At 32.5% G+C, this 20,475-nt stretch overlaps 1 protein-coding gene across 1 annotated transcript in view; it reads right to left on the bottom strand.

Annotated features, from left to right (window-relative positions):
• Positions 1-20,475, bottom strand: part of PIK3C2A (phosphatidylinositol-4-phosphate 3-kinase catalytic subunit type 2 alpha) — a 164,965-nt gene that overhangs the window by 7,454 nt on the left and 137,036 nt on the right. Inside the window, exons 23-30 of the mRNA XM_074272393.1 lie at positions 13,346-13,482; positions 11,365-11,534; positions 10,584-10,740; positions 9,851-9,960; positions 7,972-8,179; positions 7,006-7,130; positions 341-458; positions 144-216 (exon numbers count right to left, since the gene is read on the bottom strand). Coding sequence (XP_074128494.1) covers positions 144-216; positions 341-458; positions 7,006-7,130; positions 7,972-8,179; positions 9,851-9,960; positions 10,584-10,740; positions 11,365-11,534; positions 13,346-13,482 — 1,098 coding nt within the window. The remainder of the gene's footprint in view (positions 1-143; positions 217-340; positions 459-7,005; positions 7,131-7,971; positions 8,180-9,850; positions 9,961-10,583; positions 10,741-11,364; positions 11,535-13,345; positions 13,483-20,475) is intronic.

Raw genomic sequence — 20,475 nt, 5'->3', positions numbered from 1 at the left:
TACAGAAGAAAACTTACCCAAGGTCATACAGTTGTTAAGTAGCACAGCCCAGACTGGAAGTCCAAGGCTCTTGCTATGTCATTTCAATGTTTTATCTTTTATCTTTAATCTTTTATCTATCAAGGGAGAAGAAACAATTTTACCTGCAGATCTAGCAATTCCTTCAGCTTTCTCATCACGAAGTAAAGGATGAAAAAAAGTACAAACAAGATCACACTGTGTTTGAAGGAAGAAAAACAGTTACCTATTAGTTTAATAATTACTAAACACATTTAAAAATAAATGACACATACACACACACACACACACACACACACATAAACTCATTTATAAAAATCACCTCCGAAACATCTACTGAAGTAGTCATCAAACTCTGTAAATAACTGTTCAGTTCAATTTTTCTTTTAGCTGCTACATCTTTTATGTGAGTTCTTCCTAGAACCATCCTATTAGGAAAGCTAAAAAAGAAAATTACAAATTATTCTTGTGTATGTAAATCTATTTACATTTAAATGGAAGAATGTCTGTCCTTAAATTATTTGTTTTTCTTCATCACGAAATTTATACAGTCACAATTTACAACAAAATATTTTAGTGTGTTCAAACTAAAGAATGCACAAACGTGTGCATGTGTAAGAAATGAAGATGGGAAAGTTCAAAAAAGTACTTTAAAATGTTCAAAAAATGAATGATTTTATCATTTGGCATACTTTCTCCACATTAAAGAAAATTATTTTTTGAGTTGCTATAATTAATAAAAATCACCATGCAAAGAAAAGTGAACAAACTACTCAACATATAACTCAAGGAAATCAAAGATAGAAAGAAGTTCAATTAATGTGGTGCGAGTAAAAAGCTGGAAAGGCAGTTAGGTGGTGCAATGGAGTCAGGAAGACCCAAGTTCAAAATTGACCTCAGACACAAGCTGTGTGATTCTGGGAAAGTCATTTAATCCTGTTTGCTTTACTTTCCCTATCTCTAAAATGCAATTTTGAGATGGCAAAATACCATACTATCTTGCAAGAAAATCCCAAAAACCTTCACAAAGAGTCAGACATGATTGAAAACAACAACTGAAAATAAAGGAATGACTAAACAAAATGGCATATGAATATAGTAGAATATTACTGTACAGTAAGAAATTCAGTTTAGAGAAATATGAGAAAATTTACACAAAATGGAACATAATAAAATAAGTAGAACTATAAGAACAATATACCCAGTGACTACACTGTAAATTAAAAAAAAAAAAAAATCAAAAGGAAGTCACTAATGGAAAAGGACCCACATGCACAAAAATGTTTGTAGCAGCCCTTTTTTGTAGTGGTAAGAAACTGCAAACTGAGAAGACACTCACCAATTGGGGAAGTGGCTGAATAAGTTGTGGTATATGAATATGATGGAATAAGAAAAGATCAGCAGGCTTATTTCAGAAAGGCCTAGAAAGTCTTATATGAACGGAAGATCACTGTACATATCAACAAGATTATACAATGACCAATTCTGATGGATTTGGTTCTTTTCAACAATGAAGTAGTTCAGGCCAATTTCAACATATTTGTGATGGGGAGAGCGATGTGCACCCAGAAAGAGGACTATGGGGAATGAATATGGACTTTAACTTAGTATTTTCACCTTTTTTTTTTTCCTTTCTTTTCTTTTTGATCTGATTTTTCTTGTGCCACATGTAGAATAAGGAATTATATTTAAAAGAATTGCACATGTTTAACCTATATTGGATTACTTGCTGTCTAGAGGAAGGGAGTAGGGGGAAGATAGGGAGAAGAATTTTGGAAATATGGTTTATGTTGAAAGCTAGTACTGTCAAAAAAAAAATTATAATTATAAAATTAATAAAAAAGAAAAGGAAGCTACTATTTCCAGAGAACATTGGCAGAAAAACAAAATGGACCAATAAAACTTATTTTTAAAAATCACCTGGTAAGATGTCCTCCCAACTACCATCACACAACAAAAATATAGCAATAAGATAACAGATCTTTCATCCTCCTCAAACTTTCCCCCATCCATTTAGCCTTTATATCACTCTCAGTCTAATTTTCCTTATTAGTTTGTTATTCTTTTGCTCAAAACATTTTCAGTGACTCTCCTCTTCCAAACTTCTCAATTTCTGTCAAAGATGCTGGCACCCTTCAATCACCTCAGGTTCACAATCTCAGCACTGTCTTCAACTTTTCACTCTCCCTCACCCCCATAACAAATCTGATGCTAGATCCTGCCATTTATACTTCACAACATCTTTTCATCTCTAATTCCTTCTCTATATTCCGATGATTACCATGTTAATTGTAGAGAGACCTGATTGGTCTCTCTGCCTCAAGTCTCTCACCACTTAACAATGACTGGCACATAATATAGTAGTGCTAAATAAATGCTTATTGCCTTCCATCTTACAATTACCAAAGTATTTTAATGTGCTATAATCCTGAAAGAGACAATATCAGAGAAAACTGGGTAGTATAAATTGCAGAGTGAAGTGAACAGAATGAAAAGCATAGACAATAACAATAAACTAGTTTGAAAGATTTAAGAACCCTGATCAATGCAAGAGCAATAATATCTCCAAAGGTTCCAGGATGAATAATGCTGCATACTTGCTGATAATGAAGGTTAAGAGACCCAAAAACACAGCTACTATGTGCTTTCCTTTTGTTTATTATTCTTAAATTTTACATTCTCTTCTTTCTCTCAATTTTTAATTTTGGGGTAAAGAGTAGGAAAAGGAAAACTGGAGAAAGAATGATTTTAAACATTTTTTTAAAAAAATGCACAGTATAAATTAGAAGAGTACTCAAAAAGAAGCAGATAGGACAACTGTAAAAAGTAATGTGTAGAATTTGCTATATATTTTCTTCCTTTCTTTCAGTGGGGTTACGTGACTTTCCTAGAGTCACACAGTTACTAAGTGTTTAAAATTTGAACTCTTTAGGACTAGTATTCTATTTACTGCATCATCTAGTTGCCTGTATGTATATATGTAGATATATATGTGAAAATTCAGACATACACAGGCATATAGACAGATAGGTTAAAAGGAAGCACTGTAATCATTTCAAAAGAAATTTGGAATTATGCAAATAAAGTGAACTACATTCCATTATTAAACATACTCCAAGGAAGCTATCAATTAAAAAAAAAAATCCCCATATACTTCCCAAAATATATAGTATAACTTTTTTAGAATGATGACTAGGAATTGTAAGCAAACTAAATGCCCAATCAATTGGGGAATGACTGAAGAAAATATGGCATTATGAAGATGAGGGAATACTTCCATTATGTATTCCAATATACTATTGTGCTTTAGGATAATGGATGTGATAAAAAGAAGCATGAAAAGATCTACATGAACTAATGCAGAGTACAGTAGAGTGAAGAAATAACTAACAGCAATTTAAATGGAAAGAATGACATGCCAAAAAATTTAATGTAAATGTAAAACAATTATAAAGATTAATTGGGCCTCAAGTGAAGAGATAAGAGAAGCCACCGCTAACCAACGCCTTAGTAGAGGTGGGAGATCCACATTTGGTATACATTTTTTAAGACTTTCTCAGTGTATCAATCAATTGTGCTGCCTCTCAGAAAGAAAAAAAAAAGAAGAGGGATACATAAAATACCATGGCAATATAAGAAACAAAAAACATCACGTTTTGGGATTTTTTTCCTGAGCAAACATTATGAAATGGAGAGTCATGATTTCATATAGAATGTCTTTATGCATTAATATATTTTTTTGTAAAAATTTAAAAAATGTTTAAGCAAGTGAAAACTACATTACTAAGAGCTTTAAGTATCAGTCTAAGAGTCAATATTTTATCTTCTAGACAACAGGGAATCACTGAAAAGTTTTTGAGAGATTAATGGTATAAATCTGTGGCTTACAAAGTTATACTTGTAGCTATGGAAAAGGTAGATTTGAGAGAGAAAATAAAAGAAACGTGAATATCAAAAAGGAACTTAATATTTACAGACAACTCCAAAATTATTAACCTTAGATGATTGTTAATAGTAATTCATTAAAAAAAAAATAGTGAAGTTTGAAAGTTATGAACTAGAATTATGTAGAATTTGTACCTAATACAATTTTCATATCATATTTGTTAATTACAATTATCTGTCATTTGAAATATAGTACTTTACTTTCTATTCCTTCAATTCTTTCAAAGTTAACCTTAAGTACCAATTTCCATATGAAGTTGTTCCTAATCATGCTGAAAGTTAGTACCTTCTGCTGAAATTGTACTTATCTTGTAAATACACGTATATATACATGCTGTTTCCCTCAACAAATGTAAACTACTTGAGGGCAGGACCTGTTTCCTTGTCTCTTCTTTTCACTTCAATAATGCAATGCTCACAAAAGGTAATAAATGATTGCTAAATTAAGTTGAAATGAGAACCCAGGCTTTTACCTCCAGGCCATGGCTTTGGAGAAAAACTTTAAGTGAGAAAAATTATCCTTTATTAGAACTAAATTCAATGTTTAATTTATTATAGGAACCTGGTAACAGTTTAACTTTTTCCCCCTACTTCTGTCTTTTGTTCCATTTTAAATTATGTTTTCTGTTTGAAATGGTGTTTGATTTTCAAAAAACACATTTTATTGATGACTGTTCATCACAGAAATTTCTGGAAAACTTTATTGCACTCTTGGGTCCAGGTTGAAATCTTTCTCATATCCCAGGGGAAAAAAATTAAGCAAAAATAACATTTTAATTTTTAAAATTACTCAACTGCTCTTTGGAAGTAGGATATATTGCCTAAAAAAGTAAAAATTATTACCTATTGATCTTTTTTGTCAAGGTTTTGTCCTTGATGCCCCCCCCCAAAAAAAAAAAAAACCCCACACAGAAGACACATAGTAATTGATACATCACACATGCGCACAAAGATATACACAGACATATTCACATATTCCAGTGTGCTAGGAGATACAAAGGCTTCTAGTATTGATCAGCAATAGATTGTGTATTGTATAAGCTCAACTCCAACTAAGTACAATGAAGATCACCCCTAGAATATTGGCCAACTATAAGGATTTTTTTCCCCAAAACCCTCAGAAACTCATTAACTAACAGATTTGTCTCATCAGTTTGTGTGTATGTGTGAAAGAGTTAATCTTTATTAGTAATTTTACTGGTATTCTTTTCTCCCCATTTATTCAATATTTTATTTTTCCATTTACATGGTAAAACAATTTTTAATATTTGTTTTTAAAATTCTGATTTCTAGACTCTCTCCCTTCCTCCCTAATGCTCTGTCCCCCACCAAGGCACATGCAAAATTATGCAAAACATTTCCATAAAAGTCAGGTTGCAAAAGAAAACATAGATCTTCCCTCCATGCCTCCTGCAAAACAACAACAACAACAAAAATGTAAAGAAAAATAAAGTTAAAAAAAATGCTTAAGCTTGTATTCAGACACAAACTGTTCTTTTTCTGGGTATGGATAGCATTTTTTATTATTAAGTTCTTCAGAGTAGTCTTAGATTACTGTATTTCTGAGAATAGCAAAGTCATTCACAGCTCATCACTCACCTCACAACTTTGCTATCACTATGAACACAGTACATTTCACTTTGCATGAGCTCATGGAGGACTTTCCAAGTTTTTCTGAAAGTATCCTGCTCATCATTTCCCACAGAGCAAATTTATTGGTATTCTTAAGAGCCACTTTGATGTACTTTGTCTATTAAGTCACACAAGTCATAAATGTTTATAAATACAGGAATAACCACAGAAAACTGATAGTGAAATGGCTGTTAAGAATATCAGTAAAAATAAAAAAGTAAAATGAATAATAAACTATACAAAGAAAGGGTTTAAATTAGAGTGTTGTTGTTGAGTCATTTCAGTCATGTTTGACTCTTCATGTCCCCATTTGGGCTTTTCTTGGCACAGATAAAAGAATGGTTTATCATTTCCTTCTCCAGCTCACTTTACAGAAGAGGAAACTGAGGCACACAGGGTTAAGTGACTTGCTTGGGTTCATACAGCTATTAAGGCTGGATTTTAACTCAAAATTCTCCTAACTCTAGGACTGGCAGACTATCCACTGCACTACTTAGCTAGTGTGTTGTATTTTATCCTTTTTCATGTAGTTATGAGAAAATGGGACTTAAAAATATGATTATGATATGTATGTATATAATGGATTTAACATATTTTTACCATGTTTAACATATATTGTATTACTTGCTATCTAAGGGAGGGAGAGAAGAGGGGGGAATTGGAACACAAGGTTTTGCAAAGGTTAATGTTGAAAAATTATTCATGCATATCTTTTGAAAATTAAAAAGCTTTAATAGGTTTCCCCAACCCCCCCCCCCCCCCCCCCGGGCTGGGGTTAAGTGACTTGCCAGGGTCACACAGCTAGGAAGTGTTAAGTGTCTGAGACCAGATTTGAACTCGGGTCCTCCTGAATTCAGGGCTGGTGCTCTATCCACTGCGCCACCTAGCTGCCCCCCAAAAGCTTTAATAGTAAAACAAAAATATGATTATGGTTAGCACATAGGAAAGAACTGATACTTTGCTTAAATATGCTAGGCTTCCATATTTCTGATGTTTTGTACTTAATAAATACAAACAATAGCCGTATTCATAGAATTTATTCAACAAACATTTATCAAATATTCAAAGAGGAATTCTGCAATTGAAACAATCAGCAGGGTAAGTATGATATAACTTTATCTGATATTTACTTGGCAGTGACTTTTCTCCTTATGTAATGATTAAGGACAACAACTCTTCCCCAGAACCAGTGTTGAAATCACTGCTTTCTGCTGATTATGGTAACAATTAGAAAAAAATCTATAAATAAAATAGATCATGCTTTCCATGTTGTAGATGTTTGTCACAATTTACTAACTTACAAAATTTTGTCAACATAAAATCTTTTCAATTTTATTTGATAATGTTTGAAAAATCAGTTTTTTAGTTTAAATAAATAATATAAATGTAAAATCTTGATAGAGTACATACCCTGGTAACTTCCAAAGTGGAAAAAGAATGCTAAGTTTGTTGTGAAGTTCCTGAAATTCATCAAATGTCCGGAAGACAAATGAAGGTTCAATCTGTCCTTCTCTCAAAACTCGTACTACGTAAACCTGAAAGACAATAATTAAAACTAAACATTACTATTATAATAAAGATTTTTCTTTCCAAATGTTAAGAAAATTTGGGCAGTATGTAATGTAGTAGTACAGTATGTAGTAAAGTCAGTTGTATGTAACCTAGTATATGAAAATGTTTATACAGGAGAATATAATAAATAGAAATAGATTTGAAGCTTTCTTTTTTTGGTGAGGCAATTAAGGATAAGTGAATTGCTCTGTCACACAGTTAGGACCTATTGAATGTCTGAGACTGCTTTTGAACTCAGGTCCTCCTGACTCCAGGGCCAGTGCTCTATCCACTATGTCATCTAGCTGCCCCAGAAGCTGGGTCCTTATAAAATCTTTTGTTCAAATCCTTAATTTTTATAAATCTGCCATTTATGAAAGCCATACAGTGCTTAGTATCCAAAGACCATTGTTTTAAATTATTAGGAGTAAAAAGGCAAAATAGACAGTTATTCCTCATATCCAAGACAATAAATTAGTGAACCAGACACTCCATAGCTAATTTGAAATTCATTATAAACCCAATATTGTAGTATCACTTTATTTAACGGCACCATTTTTGATGGGTACTTAAAAGTAAAAGTTTAATTTGATGCCTGGGGTTTTTAATGGAACCTGCAATTGCATTTTAAGGGACAAATAGCTAGTGATAGAGATTCAATAAAACATTAAGAGTACTGAAAATGCTTTGGTTCCTTGACTTTGGATAATTTATTGAATAAAAATGACACAAAAATAATTCAGAAAATAAACAAATTTTAAAAAGGGTCCAGGAAAAGAGATTAATAAAATATACACATAAATTTACAAACAATTCATTACTTACATAATGTTTATCTGGGTTGTATTTCTTATGGTATGTAAAAACAGAAACTTCCTTGATTCGACCATCTTGTTTAAAGGAATATGTTTTGGGTGAAAATGAAAGAATGGGCTCATCATTAGAAGGAAGTCCAGAAAAACGAAGTTGAGCAAGGTTGTGAATGAAGAAATTAAACTTTGTAGCTATGCTCCCCAAACTTGATTCAATTAACCTAAAGATATACCAAGAAATTAAAAATATTTAATGCTTTTTGAAAAGAAAGAAAAATTAATTAATGCATTTCAAGCAAGGTTCTAGTTTTCTGCCAAGTTTGCTTTGTTAAATGCATCAAGTCCCATTATAATGTCTCAAGAAAACAAAAAATTTAAAATAGGTGATTTACAGATCATTTCTTTTCCCATTATACAATAACTATTTATTTTACTAAGTGCGAAAGAGCACAGTACATTTACAAATGTATATGAGGGTGTTAGGGAATAAATGGTATGAAGTCACAATGTTCATTCCATCTTTCTTACTCAATGTACATAAACCAGTAAAGCGAATAGGGATGAAAGATAGTAGCTTTTCCTTTATTTAAAAATATTTCCTACATTGATTATACAATTAGAAATGCAATGAGATTAACTCCTCTTCCAAAATTAATTAGGAAGACTAAAACAAAGATTCAATATATACCAAAACAATTCTTAAGAACCTTCTCTGTGGTAATAAAGAATTGGAAACAAAGCAGGTACCCATCAACTGGAACACATCAAAAGATTAAAAAGTTGTGAAATATATATATGAAGTGAACAATAAGGATTGCTTAGAAATGTCAAAATAATATTTAATGCCCATTATTTATATAATGTTTTAAACTTTACAAAGTAAAATATACTACCTTATTTGATACTTAAAATAGTTTCATGAAATATATGATATTATTATCCCTTTTCATATATGAATGAGGAAACTGAGGTTAAGAGAAGTGCCCTGTCCTTGATCATACAGCCAGAAAGAGTCTGAGTATAAGATTTAGACTTAGACGAGCTGGACTCTCAGATCTAATGCTCTATGACTGTGTCACCTAGCTCAGAAGATTTATATGATTTTGAGTGGAAAAAAAAAAAAAAAGATAACCAAGAAAACCAAGAAAACTGAGCCCAGTTAAGTAAATGAAAAAAATCTCTAAATGGAAGTCAAACTCTGAGTAATTGAAAAACAATTTAAGTCCCAGAGAACAGATAAAAAAACCAAAAACCATAACCATACTTCTCTTCCTTTGGTCAAATCAACAAACACTTATTAAGTGTATACTATGTGCCAAACACCACACAAAAAAGTCTCTGCTCTCAAGGAGCTCAGTCTAATGGGTACACAACACAAAACCAAATTATACACAAAATAGATAGAGACTGATAACTTTGGGGGCAATCTTGGAGAGAAGTGGTTGTATTAAGGAGATCTGGGAAAGGAATCTTGGAGAAGATTGGATTTGAGCTGAAATTTGAAAATTTCAGTGAAATGAGGGGACAGATTAAGGACAGAGAACAATCAGTGAAAGTACATGGAGTTGTGACAGTGTTAGTGTCTGATCACAGAGAATATGAAGAGTAAGGAAAGGTAAGAAGGCTCCAGTTACAAAAGATTTAAAAAACTGGAACATGAACAAATGAAAGAGACAGTAAGTAAAACACACTGGATGCTCTTTCTTTTGCAAATATACATGTTTCAGTGTTGTGATTTTCTTTAAATACAGTTTTCATTTTATTTTATTTATACAAACTAAGATATACCAGTGTAAAATTGAGCAAAGTATTAATTTTGGCCCTTTTTCCTAATGCATTTAAGTATATTATACTTTGTTTAAAAAAAATTTTTTTTTGGTGGTATTTCATACCTTGTAAAAAAAATTGTAGCTTCTGCATCTGTAGTTTGGGGCTGAAGAGCATCTCTGACATATTTTAAGTCCTGAATGCTTGTAAGCTCTGGTAGTCCTGAAGGAATCATCTATAGAAGAAAAATAAAAAATAAAGAAAATTTGAGCTAAATGTAAAGTTAATTTTAAATTTAAAGAAAAAAAAATACACCTACATCTGAACTGCCAGTTTGGAATAAACAACATAAATGGATTACAGTTCCATAAGGACTGTCTTTAAATTTTGTTATAAAATGAGATTAGATATCACTTAGTCCAATCCCATTTTACAAACAAAGGAACAAAGATCAAGAGATTAAGCAACTTGATCAAGGTAAGAAGCAGAAGAAATCCAATTCTCCCTGCTCCTAATTCAGTTCTTTTTACTCTATCATACCACTTTTGGTTAACCCCCAATGTATTTAGCAATGGACTGACACTGGAATCAGAAGATCTTAGTTTAATACCTGTCTATGATATAGACAAGTTGTATGACCATGGGCAAATCACCTAATTTTAATGTCCCAGGCAATTCTCTAAGACTATGGCTAACAGACATTGGTGGAAGATGTTGCCCTACACATTCAAGATATCAGCATTAGTGGAGGGTGTTTCCACCACAAGTTCAAAACCTATCCACCAAACCTGGCCTTGTTTCTCATTTTCTCAAATTTTATAACCAACCATAAATGTTATATTTAAAAAAGAAAGTTACCAATGAAAGAAGGTTAAGGAAGAGGTTTGTTTGCTTTCTTATCAAATTATAAGCCTGGCAACAGAGGTCCACAAACAACTGGAAACGAATGGTAGGCTTTTCACCCCCATTAATGACATATGCCATATCAGAGGTTAACACAAAAGGTGCTCGATCCCTGTTTGTAAAATAGCAAAAGATGCAGAAGACACGTTTAGAAAAATGTTCAAATCATATTATTAAAACATGATTATTTATCAAAGTGATATTGAACCATTAACTACAACTCTAAGGTAGGGAGCTTGCTATTAGGCTTAACATCAAGCAATTTCAATTTTGGCTATCTAAATTAGTAAATTTATATATTAAATGCACAATTAACTGAAATAAGTTATTATTTACTTTGATAAATCAACAATGTCATCCCACAGAGATTATCATAATCCTAGGGCCTATTTTGAATTTGTTATAAGTATTTATGGAGCTACAACTACAGATATAAAATCACAAGTTCAAATATATTTGAAAAACACAAACTAGATTCTGTTTTTACAAAATATTAAATAGTATGATGCAGTTCAAAAAATAATTATCAATCAGGAAAAATAGTTTATTCATCTAGGTTTAAAAATAAATTGTTAAACATGGGATCCTATAAAACCAGTCATGTATTCTGATTTTTAGAAGAAATTATAACTTTTTATAATTCATGCTAAAAATGAACCACTAAAGCATTAAGAATAATAACAAATTTTAAATAATAGGAACATGTTTTCATTCTAGAACTCATATTTAAACAAACCTTTTAAAACTACCAAACATTTGTGCATGGCCCAAAAACTTTCCAAAGTCAATGTGAAACATATGTCCTGTACTTCGTAGCATTATATTGTCATTGTGTCGATCACAGATACCTAATACATAGGTGGCTACACAGCATCCAGCACATGAATAGATGAAATTCTCAGAAGCCTAGGGAAAAAAATGATTTTGTTACTGAAGCATCTTTGAAAAATAGATTCACATATGTTAAAAAAAAAATTCTTTAAGGTGCCACTACATCATGTGCAAGTTAGTTAATAACTATTTTTAACATACTTGTAATTAAACCCTTGTCAAGCCGATTCTTTCCTACTACTAATTAGCAAAGAGATCTTGCTAGTCCTTGAAAATATCTGATTTCTGACATGGGATGTTCTTCTATCCACTGGCAATTTCTTATGTAGTATAACAAGGTAATAACTCTGTTGTTCTTTGAGAGGACTGTATAAGAGCTGTGGCAATTTTCATGTCAATTTCATGATATGAAAATGCTGAAAAGTATATTTTGGGTGTTTGGAGAGACAGTCTTGCTATCTCACTCAGGTTAGAAATTTAATGGCTTGACAATTAGTTTAATTCCAATGTATCAACTTGTATAGACAATTTAATGTGCTCCATTTTTCCAACCTGGGCCAATTTGACACCTTCCTTTAGGCAGTCTGATGGCCCTCTTCTTTCTGGGGGCTCACCATATTGAACTAGACTTAGTGTGATACCTGATTGGCTTCCCTGTATCCCTGTATTCCCAAAGGAAAGCAATATAGAAATTTTAAAGTTCCTAGCAATAAGGATTATTAAGAAGTTCTATCACATCTGGAAAAAGGAATGTTCTGATTCAGAAAAAGTCAGGTCAAACTGTACATCAGTTCCAATTATGTCCTATAATATATAACCATGAAAGTAATCAATGAAAGTAATGAGATCAACATTCTTTATTACAGTACTTACCTGGCATTTGTAGTCATTATGAGGCAATTTTTTTAACATCGTAAAGCCACCCAAATGTCAGTCCAATCTGTCCCAAATAGTCAAATACGTTTACATTTTACAAAAAGGGGAAATAAGGATGGAGAGGAATGCAATTCTTTTGATTATCTTTAGTTTCTTCCTTTTGCCACTGAATCTTCAGTCCAAATTTAGAAGTCATTGTATATTTAATATGCCAAATTACCCTTATTTTGACAGATAAAATCTTATATTAATTCTATTTGATGGTGATGAGCAACTTATTGAAAGCCGCAAAGGAATCACAAGTAGGAAATATAGTGTCTGATTTCCATTACAATATGGAAACCATATGAGAAAGTAAAAATGTCTTTTAAAATTCACTATTTTTTTAAGATTAGAAAGACATGCAGTTATCCAGTGACATCACTAGGTGGTGCTCCTGTGATACAAATAGGTTGACATTACTAGAGATAGGGAAAAGGATAGCTACTGAAATTGAACAAAAGAACAATATAGTGAAGTTTTTTTAAAGCACCATCAAATGGGTAGATAAGCAAAATCTGAAGGAATAAAAGTTGGAGATCTAATATTCACATCACTCAAGTTACTTACTAATAAAAATCAAAACATTACAGATTTAGACAGGAAAAGGATTTAGAAGGACAAGCCCAACACTTTTTATTGTATTAATCATATAGCATAAAGCAAGGGTTCTCAAACTATGGCCCAAAGGCCAGATGCGGCCTGCTGGGTTATGGCAAATGGGCTAAGGGGCAGAGACAGTGTGAGTTTTTGTTTTTACTATAATCCGGCCCTCCAACAGTCTGACAAGAGACAGTGAACTGGCCCCCTATTTAAAAAGTTTGAGGACCACTGGCATAAAGGATTAAAAAGTAGGACAATGATAATATTTCCCTGATAATTATTTATTCATGTTTGGTGATTAAACATTTAAAAAATAGATATAACTAATTTCTAGTAAAATGTTCAGAATCGACATAAATGTTCATTACCTTTTCATATTCTTCTTCAGAAGGATTATACTTTCTCAGCCATTCTGCAAGTGGCTTATCTTTAAAGGATCCTGTCACTCCATATTCTACTTGGATTTTCCTGAGTGTATCTGAAGCAGGTACAAGTTCCACCATACCTTTATTTAATAATAACAAGTTATCAGTAATGCTGATATATCTAAACAGGTTACCTTATCCATATTTACTCTTTATGCAGAAAACTGTAAGGAGAAAGTTTAACTAAGACACTTCTTGATCTATGGTTTAGAAGAAAATAATGAAAATAAAAGAAATAACTGAGATATACAATATTACATAAGCACATTAAATAGTTCTAAAACATAATGCCTAAGAAAGGTTTGAGAATAAAAGGTATTAGAGATTAAAGGAACTAGGAAAGGATTCATAGCAACTAAGCTGGCTTTTAAAGGACAGATTGGAATTTGACAAGAAAAATGGGGGAAGAAGATAATTCTAAAAATGAGGGATACAGGGAGCAAAGACATGGAGGCAGGAAAGTACACAATTATATTTAAGTTTGGCACAATTGGAGGATGCATGGAGAGAAACAACATAAGGCTAGAAAGGCAAAGGCATCATATAGAAGACCTTGAAAGAAAAAAAGTTTTAGTTTTACTCTGGAAGAAACAAATCTATTGAACTTAAGCAATGACAAGACTAGATCTATAAATGAGAAAGATTATTTTAGCAGTGGCATTAAAAGAAAGATAAGCAGACCTTGGAAACTGATGGGATATGAAATGCAGAGCAGAAAGAAGAAAAGACAACAAACTCAATGTTAGAAATTTGGAAAAGAGAGTAAAGTAGTGCCACAGAAAGACACAGATAAGTGAGGAGAAAATAGAGGATAAGTCAATTTGGGGGAAAAGTTTGAGTTTGAGGACCTGTGAGGATGTCCATGTAGAAATGTTCAGAAAATAACTGGAGACAATGGGTCTGGAGCTCAGACCTGGGAGTTATCTGAATGGAGGAAGTAACAGAAACCAGAGAATTAAGAAAATAGTACTAAATCCAAACCTGAAAAACAAGAGTTTGTAAAAAGAATGTAAAGCCAAAAAGATAAGAGTGGTTAGAGAGGCTAAGGAAAAACTGAAGATTAATTAGTGTCTTTGAAGTGAAATGAACATAGAGTATCCAGTAGGAGGAGATATCTAAAAATGATATTATCTAGCATGTTATATATATTGGCTACTTATAAATATTATTTACAGATAATGACAGAAATAAACACAATCAAAATTAAGTTTTTTGTTTTTCTGTTTATAAAATCTTTTTAAGGTATTATAGTGAATCAGTTGGCCTGCTGTGATAACTACCTAAAATAACCATTTCATTGAGATATTATTCTATTTCCGAAGACTGCTTCAATACCTTCAAAGACTCAAGCTTCCACATATACAACTCGGGCATTTTTTTTAAAAACCCTCTAGACTTAGAGAGACCCAGACTCTGGAACTTAATCCACTAAGGTTTGCAATGTTTAACATCTGGTAAAACTATTCTGATTAGTGAGTTAGTGAAGACAAATTCAGTTGTTTCAGAATAGTAGGTTATTTCCACAGCTGTCTAGTATGTCTACCTTGTTGCTATCTGCCCTGGGGCTGCATATACACACACACTTCTCTGTCTCTCCCATTTGACTCTTATACCTTTGCTCACCAACCCTTCCAGTCTATAACATCCTTTCCTTATCACTTTCCCCTTATACATTTTATAATATAAGCAACTTGAGGTCAGGCTGTCAATATTGTCTATAAGTTCCATGTTTAGGTATATATTAAGTACTTTATAAATGCTTTTCATTCATTCATTTTAACAGTGTGGGTACTTCCTCAACAATGCTTTCTAATATTATAACAGACTAGAAAAACATTATACATTTGGGTATGATATCACTATTAACAGTGAAAATTATTTAATATGAAGGAAACTGATGGCTCTTGTGCCTTGGGGAAGGATGGATATGCATTTTAAATTGTGTTTTCTGTCTTTCATATTAAAACGTTCAATTCAAATCCAATACTATCCCATCTCCTAAAAGCCTACTATTTCGTTCCTCAAAATTTCACAACATCATTACCCTTTTCCTGCACTTCTTATTCATACTCACTGTAATTAATACTTCCACCAGCATTTTGAATCCTATTTCCTCTTGCCTGCTCAAAGAACTTGGCCCAGTTATCATTACTTTTTTTATGCATTTTCAATAGTTATACAAATTCAAGAGTAATAAAACTATCTTTGTAAATCTAGCCTCTTGATATAACTGGATATAGAACTGAACAGGGTTTTATGATGACCTGAGCTTGACTCCCACTTCAGACACTGTGTGACCTTGATTAAATCACTTAACTTTCTTAATCTCAGTTTCCTCATCTGTAAAATGGGGATACTCATAGCACCTATCTCCCAGAGTTATTATGCAAAGCCCTTTGTAAAACTTGAAGCATTATATAAATGTTAATTATTATTATTCCAGCTATCATTATTAATATTATTGCTACTAAGTTTCCAGTCATTTGAGTTCTCAACTTCAGTATTAGCCTTTTCTTTACTCTTCTCATATCTTATAATTCATCGGTTGCTGAATCTTATTGATTCTATCTCCACAAAATCTTTTGCATCCAGATCCTTTTCTCCACTCACAGTACTATCACCCTACTCTGGGTATTTATCATCTCTCGTTTGGACCCTTACCATAACTTCTGCTTCCAGTTTTTCACATAACTGCCAAGTCTGAAAACATTATTCTCTGGCTCAACAATCTCTTATGGTTCTTTATATATATATATATCTTCCCCACACACACCCTGAGGCAATTGGAGTTAAGTGACTTGCCAAAGGTCACACAGCTAAGAAGTGTTAAGTGTCTGAGGTCACATTTGAACTCGGGTTCTCCTGACTTCAGGGCCGGTGCCCTATTCACTGCGCCACCTGGCTTCCCCCTTTTATATATCTTATAATGAAATATAGCCTGGTACTTACAACTGTACCCTCTGGGTCTAGACTTATTCTATAGAACATTCTATGTTCTAGCCAAATTATCTGTATTCTGTATTCTGACCTTGGTCTTCCTAAATGCTATGCCTTAGTACATGCTTGAAATATCCTATTTTCTCATTTCTCACTCTTAGAATTCTTTCTTTGAGGTGCAAGCTCAGCTTCCACTTCCTCCAAAAGTCTTTCCTAGTCTTAATATTGATAGTATTAATTTTCTTCAAATTATTTTGTCATATATGTTTTAAATATTATATCTTTTGGTGGGGGGAAGCTTGGTAGCACAGTGGATAGAGTGCTGGGCCCGATTTAGGAAAATTCATCTTCCCGAGTTCAAATCTGGCCTCAGACACTTAATAGCTATGTGACCTTGGGCAAGTCATTTAACTCTGTTTACCTCACTTTCCTCATCTGTAAAATGAGCTGGAGAAGGAAATAGCAAATTGCTCCAGTACTTCTCCCAAGTAGAGTTACGAAGGGGGATACTACTGATATATCTCAACAACAATTTCCTAGAAAAAGTTAAGTTCCCTGAGGTAAGGGACTCTTCCCTAACACTTGCACAGGGACTTGGACATAGTTGGGGCTTAATAAATGCTTGCTGAGGAGATTTTAACTCTCTCCATTATCACTGCTTCTTTGCCATCAGACTTTTACATATACTCAGGCTGAGGTCCCCAGCCCCCGACCCTTCTAAAACTAGAAGTCCCAACTCTCCCTCACTCAATTATGACTTCTTAAAAAAAATAATTTGGGTTTTTTTACATTATCCATTTCTGTATTCACTAGTCACTTAGTTCTCTACTTTTCAAAATCAGAGGTCCTTTCTTATAGTGCTTGTGAAACTGTTCTCTCCAAAGAGACAGATTTTAGTCATTTGCCTCCTCCTTGTCATCTATCTCCATAACCAATTCTTTCTTTCCACTTACATGGCTACCATACTCATATAAGCTTTCACCACCTTTCACCCAGACAATAGTAATAGCTTCCAAATTGGTGTTCCTGTCTTAAGATGTCCAATATTAATGTTTGTATATATTTTGTATTTATGTAGATGTCTTTCCTGATGGAATTTAACTTCCTTTGGCATTAGGAATGCTAATAGAAGTTTTTTCCTATTATTCCTAGATCCAGTACAGTGCCTAGAGAATAGAAATAAATGCTTTTTGATCTATTAACTATTCCCTCTTAATAAAAATCCACTCAATTAACTTCAAACACAAAATACTCTTTGAATTCCTCATTTAACTTCTTTATGTCTACTTTACTTTATTTGGCTGGGTTTTCAACTTTTTTTCAACTTCCAACTGTGATGTTTCCCAGTTCAATTTTACAAAACATTTATTAAATACCTACTATATTAAGCAATACTTATCTAAAATTAAAAAAAAAAAAAAAAAAAAACATTATATGTTATGGAAAAAAAAGTTTTAAAAGCCTTTCCGGAAAAAAAAAACAGGAAAAAAAACAACAAAGATATTCATTATGATACCTACTATTTAACATACTTTTAGAAGTGCTAACTATAGCAGTAAGACAAGGAAGGAAATTGTGGTAAGAAACAGACAAAATTTAGGAAATAAAACTATAGTTTCAGGCATTTGATTTGGTGGTCTATCTAATAAATCCTAAAGTCAATCAAGAATTAATTAAAACAATGTGTAAATTCAGTAAAGTAACAGGATATCAAATTAAGTGTCTTACTATGCACAAGGCATTGTGCTAGATGCTGGGAATTCAAAGAAAAAAATCAAAACAGTTTCTAGCCTCCAATTTACATTCTATTCGGTCTTATGCTTTACCTCAGTCCTCCTCATGTCAATCTCAACATAACTCTATGGTAAATACCGTTGCCTACCAAATCTGCATGTCATGTACCTCTGAGCTCTCTGGTTACCTACCTCTAGAAATATTTAGGTCATTTTCAATTGTTTTCCTAATGACAGCTCTAATTAAGTCTCAAACTGAACTCATCTTTCCTCCTAAAGTCTTACTCTTCCTTCTGAATTTACTATTTCTGTCTGACACTATTTTTCAGAGTCCTGTATTCATAATTTTAGGGTTTACTTAGATATGAGGTAAAGGATAAAATTAGAGTTACCATCATCTCTCATATATATTCCCTTTTCACTAATCTCAGGGTCACTACCTCTTGTACAGATCCACATATCTACACTTCAGGAATTCTTTTTTAATTGTAGTAATTTTATTTATTTTTAATACATATTGCTTTATGAATCATGTTGGGAGAGAAAGATTAGAGCAAAAGGGAAAAACCATGGGAGAGATTAAAAAAAAAAAATATATATATATATATATATATCGAAAAAAGTGAACATAGTGTCTTGATTTACATTTAATCTCCTTAGTTCTTTTTCTGGATGCAGGAGACATTTCCTGTTTTCAAGACTATTCTAAATAGCTATTAGCAGTTCTTTCATCTACCTCCAATTGAACCTTCATTATCCTACCAGAATAATGTTTCTTATGTATACATCTGCTTGAAATGCTTCTCTTGAAAAAAAATAAAGAATACAATGATTCCCTTTTATCTTCCAAATAAAGTTCTTATGGTCTGGTGTTTCAGGCTCTTCACAACATGATACTACTTTACTTTGTTTCACACTTCTACATTCTATACATTCTAGGCTATCACCAAACAGGACAATATTTTCTCTCTCCCTCCCAAATAAATACTATACCTTTGCAGAAAATGTTTCTTATTACTCCCACTCCCTTCTCTTTTATTTTGAATTTCTACCCATTCTTTAACATGCAAAACAAATTCTACCACATCCAAAAAGTTTTTGGTGGTTTATCTTCCTCCCCTACAGAAACTGGCCACAATGTTTCCCATACACTTACATTTTGTTTTGCTAATGAAGTTATATATTATAGCAATCTGTGTTAGAGGCATCCAGTGGCTTAGTGGATAGAATAATAGGCTTGGAATCAGAAAGTCCTGAGTCCAAATTCAGCCTCAGACATTTACTAATCATGTTACCCTGGGCAAATCACTTAAGATTCTTTTTACACTTATCCACTGGAAAAGGAAATGACAAATCACGTCAGTATCTTTTCTAAGAAAACTCCAAGCCAAGCACTGGTACACTAAGCTCCACAGGTTGAAGAAAAGTCAGACCCAACCAAACAAAAACAACAATGTAGTTATGCATTATAACTATTTGTGTTTATAAACTAAATTCATTACAGGAAGGAAATAAATCTTAACTAGACTATAATTTAATCTAGTACGTAATGGGTATTTCAAATGATTGTTATACTTACTGCTATAACCATCATATGTTAACCTCATTTAGATGCTTACATAATTCTATGAGATAGATAATGTTCATGTTTAAAAGATTAAGAGACTTGTCAAAGTAAAGAAGACCTGAAACTTTAGAAATCTCCATATTCTGGAGACATAAGAAAAAAAATAGTCCACAGTATAAGAGCCAGAAAAATGAACAGAAAGATAGGAAAAGCATCCAGTCACTGAGGTATCAGAAAAGACAAGACTAGGTAGTTTCTAGAACTGAAGGGCTGTCAACAATATTCAATATTAACAAGAAAAGATGAAAGATGAGAATAGAAAATGTAATTGGATTTGGTAATGAGGATTTATGAGAGTATAATTTCTGTAGTAGGTGCTATGAGAACATAGAGTTCTTGGGTTTTTAAAAAAAATGTATAAATAATTAAGTAGTGATATTTTGATGGGAAGTGATGTTGGTAGATAAAGATAATTCAATTCAAGAAATGTGGTATTTAAAAGAAAAAGAAGTAATTTAGCTATAAATGGTGGTAGGATCAAGCAGAACTTAGAAGCTAGAGGAAAACATGCATGTTTGAGGATAGAATAGAATTAACAAAAAAAGAAAAGTGAAGATGCTAGAGGAGGGAAAATGTGCTTAAGCTTTTAGAATCAATTCTTTGAAAGCTAGAAAAGAGGTATTTTTTTGTGTATGAAAAAAAAATTAGAAAAATTTTAGACCACAAAAAGAAAATGGAGTTTGCCTCTGATGATGTATAAAGACTGATAAAAACTGTCTTTTGTGCAGATTGAGTGTCAAAAATTAACTTGTAAATATAAAAGCTATTGAGCACAA

This window comes from Sminthopsis crassicaudata, chromosome 6, assembly GCF_048593235.1.
Source record: "Sminthopsis crassicaudata isolate SCR6 chromosome 6, ASM4859323v1, whole genome shotgun sequence".
Lineage (NCBI taxonomy): Eukaryota > Metazoa > Chordata > Mammalia > Dasyuromorphia > Dasyuridae > Sminthopsis > Sminthopsis crassicaudata.
This window is presented reverse-complemented; position numbering and strand designations above follow the sequence as displayed.